At 45.5% G+C, this 14,002-nt stretch overlaps 1 protein-coding gene across 1 annotated transcript in view; it reads left to right on the top strand.

The window, feature by feature from the left end:
* Positions 1-270: 270 nt before the first annotated feature.
* LOC147233957 (uncharacterized) overlaps positions 271-14,002 on the top strand; it is a 58,900-nt gene continuing 45,168 nt past the window's right edge. The window contains exon 1 of the mRNA XM_086147384.1: positions 271-400. Coding sequence (XP_086003510.1) covers positions 271-400 — 130 coding nt within the window. The remainder of the gene's footprint in view (positions 401-14,002) is intronic.

Genomic DNA, 14,002 nt, shown 5'->3' on the forward strand with positions numbered 1-14,002 from the left:
TGTGCTGCCCTGAGGCCGCATTTCAGATATTTATCACACTTCAACACAGGTTGATTGTTTTCTCTTGCTTTTATTTTATTAATTTGATGACTCCTCCTGCAGACAGAGGTCTTCAATTAATGTTCTTATTTTACCGTACCTCCTTTAAATAGCATGATCCGATTGATTTGATCAGATATTTCCCTCACAGGCATTTTTTTTTTTTCCTCTTTGCAGGCACCTGCAACTCTAGGTCGCCGTACTGCTTTGTGCCCTCGCTTCCTGTCTCACATGAGAGCTCCCCCTGAAGGCCTCGGACCTCCGTGTCTCCCCAGCTCCAAGTTCAGGCCGCGGGCTCTGCCTCGGGGGAAGACCTGCAACTGGGTCTCCTCCGGCGCGGCGAAAACCCAAACTTTGGAGGGTGAGGTTGCACGCCAGCACCTGGCACTTTCAAATAAGCTCAGATGCTTTTTTTTTTAAGCTTCTCGTTAAGAGTGTTTTCTTTCTCTGCTGGAGGGATGGATGCCGAGGCCACCGAGCTTGTCGTTAGCTTTTAATCTCCCTCCGTGGTTGTGTTTGGTTAAGTGAAAATCTTCCCTTTTTTGCTCCCTTCGGGGCGAGGAAGTGCCCACAGCGCCGCCCTCCTGGTGGTCCCATGGTGCCGGTGAATGGCCCGGGCTGGGAGACCTGCAGCTCCTTTCAGAACGTGCCCTCTGATGTGAAGGCATTTTTTTTTTTTTTTTCCACGCCGCTCACCTCAGCTCCACAGCAGGGGCGTCGCATTCAGTGTGTGTGTGTGTGTGTGTGTGTGTGTGTAACAGGAGGGGGTGCATTTCTCAACACTGGGGTCTAATACTAATTATTCTACCATATGGTGGCCGCCCTCTTCACAATCATCCCTTCACCCCCGGTCCCTGAAAAAAAGAAGGTGCTGCCCCCAAAAGCCATGGCTTTGCGCTCTGACACGTCATTTATATGCACATCAGCACACACACTCACATACACACCAGGTCACGTACACTTGTGTGTGTGTGTGTGTTGGTAACAGATGGGAATGGCAGGGCATTATAATAGGAGCAGTGCAGAAATGTGCCCTTCTCGTTCTCCTTCCCCCCACCCCTGTGCTGACTCCTCCCGGCGTACAGGGAGCCCAGACCCCCAGGAAACAAGAGCAGATTGTTTGACCCCCCCCTCCCCTCCTCCGTACACAACTCACACACTTACAGTTGTCAACAAAAAAAAAAAGAAAAAGAGAAAGAAGGGAGAAAAGAAGGGGTGTGCCAAGGGGGAAAGCGAGAGGGAAAATGCCGGATGGGGCCGATATTTGTGGAAGAGAATTGTAGCGGAGTGAATGGAAATGTTGGGAGAGATAATGAGTTTGGTAGGAAGAGGGAAGGATTGGATTAAACAGGTGTCACAAGTAATTTTGAAAATAAAAAAAAAAAAAAATCTGTTTTTTTTTTTTGTTATGTAAAGGTATCCACTATATCTCTGGATGTAAAGGTTTTAAAAACAGCATTTCTCTTAAAATTGTTTATAATGGGAGTGTGTTTTTTAAGATGACCCGTTAGTAAGTGAGTTTTAAGTCAGTTATTAACCAGCAATGCGCACAAAAAGGGGTGGGAAAGTGTATTAGTACTAGTGTTGTAATCGAGGTAATGGCTGTTTTAATTTTTCATTGTATCTGTGCTATATTTGTTTTGGGATTTTTTTTTTTAGAACTGAGCAAACAAGATAAATTATTCCCCAAGCTGTGGCAATTGCCATTTTTGGGCAATTTATTGACTTTAACCTCCCCCTCCAGTCTTTGTGTGTGTGTGTGTGTGAGTGAGTGTGTTATGGCTGTCTTTTTTTTTTTTATATATAAATTTAAAGATTGATTTGCAGTGTCTGACAGTTGAAGGAGTTCTGGGTTCATCAATCACATTAAATTTTTTGGCCCCCCAAAGCAAGATTTGTGACATTACGCGTTCCAAAGCCAATCCTGGTGTGTTAATCTGTGAATGTGACGTCGCATTTAAAAGCATATTTGTGATTGCGCTCATGGCTTCCTTTTATAAGATTCCTACCACAGAGCTGAGGTTTTTCAAAAACTAAAAAGTTTTATACAAATGAATATACAGACGTGTCTGTCGGAGCATTTCGTTGAACTTTAAATTTTTATTTCTTGCCGATGAAAACAAATCCAGAAATGGGCCAAAGCTGCGCAGACTCTTAAAACCTGTACGATTCGGGACACCTGCAACCGATCCGAATCCAGTTTGTGCTGCTCCCCTGCCCTAACGTCTGATTATTATTGTGGATATTGAGTTGGGAAACAGGCAGCTGCTCCGCTGGGGTGATTTCTGGCAGCCTTTGTTAAGCAGGCTGACCCTCCCAGCGGGGAAACAAGTGTTTGCTGCGGCGCTGAGGAAACCGGGAATGAAAATGTCAAAATCAGACTGGCGGGTTTAAAAGATGACTGACACAAGATTGTACTCTCGGAGGTAGAAGCCTGTCAGGGTATCTTTTAAATGTTCTTTTTTAATCTTTTCTGCAGGTTTTTTTCATCTGACCCCCGACAGAGGAAGGAAGGGCGTGCAGGATGGGGGTTCGGTAGCCAGAAGGTGCACCGCTGTTGTTATACCACATCAACCGCTTTCCCCCGTCGATCCGCCTTCCCGCCCGAACACCCCTCGCTCCAACTCTGGACGACAAAACCGTCTGGACGCCGTCCGAGCGTCTCCCACCCGTCCCTCCCCTCGCGCTCCTCTCAGTCCCCCGAGGGGGAAAAAAGAATCTCCCCTGCCTGTCGTCACATCGGAAAGCTGGAGGGGGTCTCTCAAGTCCGACGGGGTGGAAGGTCCAGAAACGCCGGCCCGCTCCTCCTCCTTTCGGTCCGTATCGGACCCGAGTTGCACCCCTTCCAGTCTGTTCAGCCGGAGCACTGACCTGGCCAGCGGCGGGAGCGGTGTCTTCTCTGGTAAAACTTCTGTCACCTTGGTCACCACAAGTATCATATTCGTAAAAGAAACAGCGATAGTCTGCAAGGGTTGACAAGGAATGGGCTAAATTTGCAAGTCATAAATGTCGAGTGTGTTTATCGTAATTTCCGGACTATTGACCACCTCAATATAAGCCGCATCGGCTAGCCCAGGGGTCGGCAACCTTTAACACCCAAAGAGCCATTTGGACCCGGTTTCCTCTGAAAGAAAACACTGGGAGCCGCAATTACTTTCTGACGTCTAAAATAAAGGTACCACTGTATATCTTCTTCTTCTTCTTCTTTCGGCTTTTCCCGTTAGGGGTCGCCACAGCGAGTCAACTTTGTCCATCTAACCCTATTCTCTGTATCTTCCTCTCTCACACCAGCTACCTTCATATCCTCTCTCACTACGTCCATAAATCTTCTCTTTGGTCTTCCTCGAGACCTCTTGCCTGGCAGCTCCAATTCCAGCATCCGTCTACCAATATATTCACTATCTCTTCTCTGTACATGACCGAACCATCTCAGTCTGGCTTCTCTGACCTTCTCTCCAAAACATCGAACATGTGCCGTCCCTCTGATAGATTCATTCCTGATCCTATCCATCCTGGTCACTCCCAAAGAGAACCTCAACATCTTCGTCTCTGCAACCTCTAGTTCTGCCTGCTGTCTTTTGGTCATTGTAACAGTTTCTAGTCCATACATCATCGCTGGTCTCACCACTGTCTTGTACACCTTTCCTTTTATTCTGGCCGATAGTCTTCTATCACATAGTACCCCTGACACTTTTCTCCACCCATTCCAACCTGCTTGGACCCGTCTCTTCACCTCTTTTCCGCACTCTCCGTTGCTCTGGACTGTTGACCCTAAGTACCTGAAATCCTCCAGCTTCTTGATCTCCATTCCCTGTAGCCTCACCGCTCCACCTGAGTTCTTCTCGTTCACACACATATATTCTGTCTTGCTGCGACTAACTTTCATTCCTCTCCTTTCCAGAGCATACCTCCACCTCTCTAGATTTTCCTCTACCTGTTGTCTGCTCTCACTACAGATCACAATGTCATCCGCAAACATCATGGTCCATGGGGATTCCTGTCTAACCTCATCTGTCAGCCTATCCATCACCATTGCGAACAAGAAGGGGCTCAGAGCTGATCCCTGATGGAGTCCCACCTCCACCTTGAACTTCTCTGTTACCCCTACAGCACACCGTACCAGTGTCTCACAGCTAGCATACATGTCCTGCACCAGTCTAACATACTTCTCTGCCACTCCAGACTTCCTCATACAATACCAGAGCTCCTCTCTTGGCACCCTGTCATATGCTTTTTCTAGGTCTACAAAAACACAATGCAACTCCCTCTGGCCTTCTCTGTACTTTTCTATTAGCATTCTCAACGCAAATACTGCATCTGTAGTACTCTTCCTAGGTATGAAGCCATACTGCTGTTCACAAATGCTGACTTCTGCTCTCAGTCTAGTTTCCACTACTCTTTCCCATAACTTCATTGTATGGCTCATCAACTTTATCCCTCTGTAGTTGCCACAATTCTGCACATCCCCTTTATTCTTAAAAATAGGCACCATCACACTTTGTCTCCATTCTTCAGGCATCTTCTCACTCTCTAAGATCCTGTTGAATAATCGAGTCAGAAAATCTACGGCTGCCTCTCCTAGACACTTCCACACCTCCACAGGTATATCATCAGGACTAACTGCTTTTCCACTCTTCATCCTCTTCAATGCCTTCCTCACTTCACTTTTACTAATTTTTGCTACTTTGTGGTCTACAATAGTCACCTCTTCTACCCTTGCCTCTCTTTCATTTTCCACATTCATCAGTTCTTCAAAGTACTCTTTCCATCTTCCCATCACTCTTCTAGCATCTCTCAATACATTTCCCTCTCTGTCCTTTATCACCCGGGCCTGTTGTACATCCTTTCCATCTTTATCTCTCTGTTTCGCCAACCTGTATAGATCATTCTCACCCTCCTTACTATCCAACCGAGCATACAAGTCATCATAAGCCCTTTGTTTTGCCTTTGCTACCTCTATCTTTACCTTTCGCCGCACCTCCCTGAACTCCTGTCTGTTCTCTTCAGTCCTCTCAGTATCCCACTTCTTCTTCGCTAACCACTTTCTCTGTATATACTCCTGCACTTCCTCATTCCACCACCAAGTCTCCTTATCTACTTTCCTCCCAGATGACACACCAAGTACTCTTCTACCTGTCTCCCTGATAACACTAGCTGTAGTTGTCCAATCATCTGGAAGCTCTCCCTGACCACCCAGACCCTTTCTCAACTCCTCCCTGAAAACCATGCAACACTCCTCCCTTTTCAGCTTCCACCATTTTGTCCTCTGCGCTGCCTTTGTCCTCTTCATCTTCCTTGTCACCAGAGTCATCCTACAAACCACCATCCTATGCTGTCTGGCTACACTCTCACCTACAACTACTTTGCAGTCACTGATCTCTTTCAGGTTACCTCGTCTATACAAGATGTAGTCTACCTGCGTGCTCCTACCTCCGCTCTTATAAGTTACCCTATGTTCCTGTATTTTCTGGAAAAAGGTGTTCACTACAGCCATTTCCATCCTTTTTGCAAAATCTACCACCATCTGTCCCTCTGCATTCCTATCCTGGATACCAAATCTGCCCATCACTTCTTCATCCCCTCTATTGCCTTCACCGACATGTCCATTGAAGTCTGCACCAATGACCACTCTCTCATTTCTGGGAATATTCTGCATCACTTCATCTAACTCATTCCAGAACTTCTCCTTCTCTTCAGATTCACATCCCACCTGCGGGGCATAGCCACTAACAACATTGAGCATCACACCTTCGATTTCCAGTTTCAGACTCATAAGTCTATCTGACATTCTTTTCACCTCTAGGACGTTCCTAACAAACTCCTCCTTCAAGATAACTCCTACTCCATTTCTCTTCTTGTCAGTACCATAATAGTACAACTTAAAGCCTGCTCCTAAGCTTCTAGCCTTACTACCTTTCCACCTGGTCTCCTGGACACACAGTATATCCACCTTCCTTCTCTGCATCATGTCCACCAACTCTCTACCTTTTCCTGTCATAGTCCCAACATTCAAAGTCCCTACTCTCAGTCCCAGGCTCTTTCCTTTCCTCCTCTCTCTCTGTTTCCGAACACGCACTCCTCCTCTTCTTCTTGTTCTTGTTCTTCGACCCACAGTAGCCCAATTTCCATTAGTACCCTGTAGGTCATCAGTACCAATGGCGGTCGTTGTTAACCCGGTCCGCGACCGATCCGGTATGGTATAGTTTTGGTTGTCTCGCATATTTGGTTTTGGCAAAAGTTGCCCTTCCTGACGCAACCCTCTGCATTTATCCGGGCTTGGGACCGGCACAGGGAGACACTGCTCCGTGCCCTCCCAAGGCAGGCTTGGAGAGGCACGGGTCAGTGCCGCCCTGAGGCTGCATTAAAGGTACCACTGTATATATTGCTTTTTATTACCTTTACACTTTGTACAAACAAGCGTGTAGTGTGTTACTTCTGAAATTCACAAACTATTGCGGAGAAAATTAAATTTTACTCATGTTATGAACCCATTTTGAGCTTTGGACTTTCAGAGCGTGCAGCGGAGCCTTGACCTGAATTTCAAAAATAAATTGGGAAAAAATCACTGTCAGTAAACAGTAAAATATAATTATTTGCAAAATATCTTCATAAATATTCATTTTCCATGGTTTATGGGACTTCTGCGCCTGAACTTCTGCGAACAGCATCTGCAAATCGGGACTTTACCGGCTGGCGGGTACACCGGCTTCTGCGAGTGTGACGTTATTTTGAGCGGCGAAAAATAATAAATGTAATTTTATTTAATATTTCAAGATCACAATAATCTCCCAACTTAGAACTAAAAGTTAAAAAAAAGAATTAACACAAATTAAATACACTTCAATTAAATATTTATAATTTATTTTCCCAAGCCACTCGGAGCCGCAGTGTAAAGATGAAAGAGCCGCATGAGGCTCCGGAGCCGCGGGTTGCCGACCCCTGGGCTAGCCGATCGCTATCTCGGGCTTCCTGCTGCGCACTAAAACCGTCAAAGTCGCCTTCTTCGGTGTCAGAGTTGAACGGACTCAGAATTTCCCGGTTATTTCATTGGTCCGATGTGACGAGGATAAACGTTTTTAGCAGCGTGAAGCTCGTTAGCGTCCCCCACCCAAAAAAGTCCATGTATTAGCTGCATCGTTGTTTACGTGAAAAAAGTCCCGGCTTATTGTCTGGAAATTACGGTATGTTATTACATCAGATAGCAGGGAATAATCGGATACTGGCAGTCCATTTCGATGTGTTTACAGGGACTTAACCGTAGAACACTAACGTTGGGTGATTTTCACCCACACAATTCTTGACATGTGATTTTAATTGTGTTGCCATTGTGTTTTATGGCTCCTTGGGTACCTTCAGGCTGCTCACTAATGTTATTAATTGTATGTTTGTTTCCCTTCTCCGATCGTCCCATCAATAAATTGATGTCCAGGATATTGTATTGGGTAAAATATACCCTACGTTAATATTTACGTTAGTTTTCAAGGGTTAAGTAACAAGCTATTAGCTGTCCTTTCAGTTGTTCCCCCACAGGAGTCTCCATCGCCAATCATCTAACCCTCTTCTTTATACAGCTATTTTCACAAGTAACTCCCGACCCCTATTTTCGTGTCAATACAAGGATAGAACAACCTAAAGCTTCTAGCCTTGCTACCCTTCTACCTGCTCTCGTGGTGACACAGTATATCCACCTTGCTTTTCTGCATCATGTCAACCAACTCTAGCTCTTCCGGTCGTCGTCTTTTCCACTTTGTTTCCCTGCTTACGCCTTCCTTCTCCCCTTCTTCGACCAGCAGTAGTCCGATTTTCACTCGCGCCCTGTAAGTTATCAGCATCCTGGGCGGTCGGCGTTATCCCGAGCCTTGACCAATCCTGTGTGGAAGTCATATTTTATTTTGTTTTTGGTGCAAGTTTTACGCAGGACACAGCTCTCGATCAGCTCGGGGAGAGCGTTCGACATTTCATCAGAATAATCTGTAAATACGCACCTGATATTCTCATTAGTGGGCCAAACGACAGTATTGGATTCCTTATTAAAATGAAGGCATCATAATAGACAAATGATTGTGCGGTTTATACTGACCAGTAATGTTTGAGTAATTCTGGAACTGTTGTGTTTCGTCATTTTCCTTTGTGTCACCAGCAGATATGAGTGATATGAACCCAAAGGCTGTTCTTCTCACGCCGCTCCAGCCTCCCCCCGTGTCCCGCTCAACTTTGGGATCCGACCCCCCGGCAGGATCCAGCCCTCGACCAACCGGGAGCGCTGAAGCCCCTCCAAACGGCGAGCTGATCTTTGGCCCGACCAAACCCCTCCCACTCCGGCCGATTTCGACCGCTCGCTCTGCCTCGGACGGACCCCGTGAAGCTTCCAACGGATACGGAAATAACCTTCGGGACGTGTCCGTAGATCGGCCCTTGGATTCCGATCATGGGCTGGCAACGCTGGCTTTTCCCTCCGCCACTTGGTCTTCCTGCCCGAGTCTGCAGCGGACCACTTACCGCTCAGGGTCAGAGGGGAATCTGACCCCCTCTCCTCCCGTGGGTCAGGTTGAGTCCCGCCGCTGGCCCGTCCTGCCTCCTATCGCTCCTGTCAAAGGTGAGAAATTGGCTCTGCCGGCCACAGATGGAGCGTTCGCAGGCTCCTCCCCGGTCCCCGCGGTCCCTCTCGGGGCCTGATTGTCCCGAACATGGCTGGACATCCACCGGTAAACAATGAAGCCGCTCCAGGCGGCGGCGAAATCAAAAGCCGCCGCCACACTGAGGCCTTAAGATCCGCCTGCCCCCATCAATGCTCTCTGAAAGCTGTTTTTAACCACCTCCTCCCACCCCCCATAATAAATAACGCGGAAAGCTTTTCTTTCGCCTCTAAATCAGCGATGGAAAGAAGGGCGCGCGATGAAAAGCTGGTACCGTTTGATTCCCTGTTCAAAGGCATGAGGCCCCAACAATGAGTAGTCGGGGTCCCCGCCTCGTGTGCCGACCCGGCTCTCCCGTTTCGTCGCTATTCTCTGTGTTCTGAGAGGGAGACGTGTAGACGATCGCCATAAATCCACACCGGCCGCCGCTCGCTGATGGCACAACACTAAGGAGGGCCGCCATAATAGAATACCTCTGCGGCTTTCCTGCGGCCGCTAATTTACCGTTGTGAATGGAGATAAAGAACCAGGCCACTGACATCTGACTCCTCCGGGAACTTTATGAAAGAAAGCAAACAATGTAGAAATTGTGAAGGGATTTTCTCTTTTCTATCAGAGACATCTACTGTTCTCTGTGTGGTTCCGTGCGGTAGGGGCCGGCGGGGAGGGGGAAGACGCTGTTTCGCCGCATGCTGTTCTCTTCACGGCAGTCACAGAGAAAGTGTCACTGGTTCATTTATTTCACCGCAGATGGTGGCAGTGCCAGCTCCGGCATGTCTGGTTGTGAGGCTTAAAGGATAAGACGGGGGTTACTCCTGGCTCGGATCTTTACTTTTTTTTTTTTCTTTTGCGGTCGGAGGTGTCGCTTTCATGACATCGCTGCTTTTTTTGGTGATGGAATATTTTTTTTTTTCAGATGCAAAACCGCACACGTAACACAACTAGACGGTTCACCGATAGAGATTTATTCAGCGACTAAGTTTGTCGATCGCAAATAGCTCAATGGTGTGTTGTAACAGATTTGACCGAAATTTCCTTACATCATTCTTCACTTTATGTAACATTAGAGAAGGCTGCTCCTAACAACAGAAACAAATTTTGGTCAAATAGGATGGGAGGGATTTCAGGTAGAAGGATGGATTGAGAAGGAGTGTGCTGCCAAAAAATGAATTTTTATCCAACTTTTGGGGAAGGAGGTGGACAGAAGAAAAAAATTATGCAAAGAAAATCAATTCACATAGATATCAGACTAGATTTGTCTCACGGCCGCCATTGGATTGTGGTTGGAATTCCCAAAAATGTGAATGTGACGGGTTCACATTGAATTAATCTTTTGGCTATTTAAATTGAACACCGACCGTTTGCTAGCCAAAAGAATGCATTACCCATTGAAACCTATAGAATCTGCTGTTTTGGATCTCACTGCAAAACAAGACCTCAGATAACGTATATCTGATATTAGATGTCCATTCTGGGGTTCGGGCTTCCAAACCCATGAACCCATTGTGAGCTACTTTTCAAATGTCCATGTGAAAATGATCTACCTCCACTAAAAATGCTGAATATATATTCATTGATATATCTACTGAGTATACTCAACACAATAAATGTTTGTGGATCTTGCATAACTGCATGAAACCTTATGGCACACTACAACAGAGCACTTATTTGGTAAATACCTTATTTTGATGACTTGAATGGAGTCAGCAGCATAATTGAAGTTAGCTGTGAGAAAAACGACTGGTGTCCTGACAGCTGGGATTTTAGTTCCTTCACCTTTCTCCTTCTCAGCTCAGTTTTCGGAGGGAAGTCGGTGTCGTAGTTTTTATGAACAGTCTGAAAATGCCGCCCCACATTTCCCTTTTTCGGCATAGTAGTGGCAGACCGGCAGATTAGGCGAACACACTTTGAAAATGACATAGTAAAAAAAAAAGGTCCACTGGAAGTGATACATTTTAGTCTTTTTACTTGGTCCAGCTCCCCCACTCATTTTTATACCCATAAGTTAGAAAACGTATGTTGGAGGCTAACTCGCTAGCTTGCTCGCAAGCTAACCCCACTCATTTTTATACCCATAAGTTTAGAAGACATAAATTGGAGGCTAACGTGCTAGCAGCTAGGGAGTTAGCTGTTATGTGCACATGCGCAGTGACACCTGTGTCAGAAAGGGTCAGATTGGACAGACCGACTGTCAGTCAAGTAACGTCTACGTTTTAAAACGTCTACGTTTTAATGACATGCGATCTACCCACAATCTCTTTGCGATCAACCGGTTGATCGCGCTCGACGTATCGGGCACTCCTTCTGTAGACGGTACTGAGATCAGCTGATGTCTGTCTCTGGTCTTTTTTTACGATTTTGTGTTACCTCCAACATTTCAATTCGTCCGAAAGTTTTCTTCACTGTCTTTCAGCTTTTGGCAACAGAACGGGAAAGAGGAAATAGGCTAATTTTAGTGACCGTCATAGCCAAACCTGGCTTGATCTGAAACCACAACTCTAGACTTATTGTGAGACTTTTGAGAACTCACTTTTTTTTTCAACTTTCACACTTTAATTTTATATTTCGTGTGTGAGTGTGTGTGTGTGTGTGTGAGCGGGCTGATTAATGGGACTCTCCCCGTCCAACCCGGCCCCTTCGGCGACCTCCCGCATGGTTTCCAGATCCTCGGGTCGACCCGCGCCGACCCGTTTTGAGCACCATCTCCGGACTGTAACTGTCCACCACAAAGGAGCGGGGGCGCCGTCCCGGCCCCGGCCTGGCCTCCCTCCTTTCACTCCGGCACCGAGGCCAGAGAATGAGGTCCGCGGGCACACAGAGGAGGCCTTCACTACCTCCGGCTCTGCCGTATTGGACCTACCGCCACCCTTAACCTCCCCGCGAAACTGACTCGGCCCCACGGCGTCTCGGCGAAACGGCGGCCGAGCCGACAACGGCAGTATGCTTTGAAGTGTCAAGTCAAGTCCCCCCATTGTCTCACTGAGTAGAGCCGCTCAAGTGCACAATAGTGCAGTGGTGTGTGTCGCACACATACTTGACTGTGTGACCGGGGCTCCGTGTGTACATTTATGCTTGTCCAAGCTGAGTTTGCCTTTTCCTTTTTAAAGCCTCCGTATATATTATCCTTTTGTCCCCGGGCCCAAGCTGCTCTGCATTTCTAATGTGAGAAAAGCCTCAGACAAGCCTCTTTCAGCGGGACGACAAAACACGGCGCCCGGTGAAACAGTTTCTCCTGCTAATCCTGCGATTTTTTTTTTTTTTTTTTTTTTGTCCTAAAACCAGGCCGAGGGAGACAGTTGTTTTGTTTTGATGATTCTGAAAGGAGATAAGTAATTAGTGATTAGCTTGACATTTGCCGCCGTGCCTCGCTGGTAATTTGGGCTTAAGGGCAGGGTTTCTCGCTCCCGTTTTTTTTCCAAGTTGAGACGACTGCGGGTTTGAACGACGACGGTCCGACCGTCACGCCTTTCCCGAGGGGGCTTCGCTCAGGAAGGTGTGTGGTTTGTGTTTTTAGAGTTTTCTGCTTGAGTGAAATCCTGGAAGTGGCCAGGTTTAACCAAGCCAAACGCGACACGTTTTCCAGATTTGCAATCTGATAAGAAAGTGTTAAAAATGTCCTTGGGGAGCATTTCTAGGTGTCAGTATCTGTGAAAATCTTTGTTTATTTGCACTCCTTAAAACTTCCTGTCCGCGGGCAGATATTGCTCAACACTATAAAACCCAGCCCGCAGGTATTTGTCCATTTCCCAGGTAATCTGCTGTAAAACCCAATTAAAGATAATATGAAAACAATTCCTCATGTAAAACTAATTCACTGCAATCAACCCCTATTATGCTTATTAAAGGCAATATTCATTACATTCATACATAATTAAAATTTGAGGTATTTTTGTTGTTTTTTTTTCCCCAAAAATAGCATTTAAGTCATAGAACACGGCCTTTTAATAAAAACTGCATTCTCCCTAATGGCCAGCAGGAGGCAAGTCCACTGTAACAGGGATTCGGTGCAGAGGAGTCTTTGAGAAAATGACCCAATGTACCTATGGGATGGTTGCCTCAGGTAGAAGTCAAAAACAGCACCGCCATCTGGACAGCGCTGGAAAAACCACCAGACAGTTTGTTGGGACGGTAATGAACAATAAAACTCAGTTTTTTAGTTTGTAGCGCCATTCTGCCGACCGTGACCTCACCCTACTTTCCAGTTCGACTGTCAACCACAGAAAAAAACGCTCGATCAGCGCTTTGACACGACCTAAAGAAGCCTGCATATGATCTTATCAGTACTTATGATCCCATTTATCTCTCGCAAAGATGATAATGTAACATTTACCCTAATTCTTAGACTGAAAGTTATGTAAATGATACATAGTGTTTCTTTCCATCACACAAGTTGCTGATGATGATTGGGGTTCGGTGTCTTGCAGGAGGCTGCGTCTCGACAGCGTCGCGCTCCTCGGACATCAGCTGCAGTCAGTCCCACGTGTTCGACGAAATAGAAGCCGTCGCCCCAAGATCTACTTCCTGCCTGTCTCTGGACCGAATGTCCAACTCCTCAGGCTGCTCCTCACCTGACAACAGTATGTGCATACACACACACACACACACAAACACTCATACAAGATCAGTTTTTTTTTTTTTTGCTATTTTTTTTTCAAGTTAGTTTGAAATAACTCAAAGTTGCATTTCAAGTTAAATTCATTAAAGACCAAAATATATTTTGTGAATATTTAATTTATTTATTTTTTAAATTTATTTATGTATTTTTTTCCCTCCTGATGGACCTGTTTGTCACTTTAATTCATCACAGAGATATCGATCTGTCACAGATACTTTTTTAAGTTTTTTAACTTTTTAAACTTTTATGGACATATAAATGTGGTTTTAAGGTGATTAACTGCATTTTGAGATTTTTAGAGCTTTAAAATATGAATGACTGATGTAACAGCTGGTCAATTATTTTTTATTTCCTTTTCTTGTTTTTTGTTTTCTTTATTTCTTAGATTGATTCATACATTAAATGATTATTGCTATAATAATTATATTATATATATATACACTATATTGTATCCCTAGAAAAATTGTCCAGAATGAAACAATTTGCCTAGAATTTTAATGTAATGATCATTCTGTTATCAAAATGAGAGCTGCTGCTGGTTACATGTCCAAATTATATCCTGTTTATTTGACTTTGGGCTAAATAAGTTTGAATTTTATTCTTGAATAATTAAATGGGAATGTAATGCATGTTTTTCTGTCTCTCACAAACAGAAAGGCTCGGGCCAATCCAGGCGCTCAGTGTATTAGGCCTTTTGTAAAAGTCCATAGTG

The sequence above is a fragment of the Fistularia commersonii genome, chromosome 5, assembly GCF_037954325.1.
Source record: "Fistularia commersonii isolate RoL2024-O1a breed Wild chromosome 5, RoL_Fcom_v1.0, whole genome shotgun sequence".
NCBI classification, from domain to species: Eukaryota; Metazoa; Chordata; class Actinopteri; order Syngnathiformes; family Fistulariidae; genus Fistularia; species Fistularia commersonii.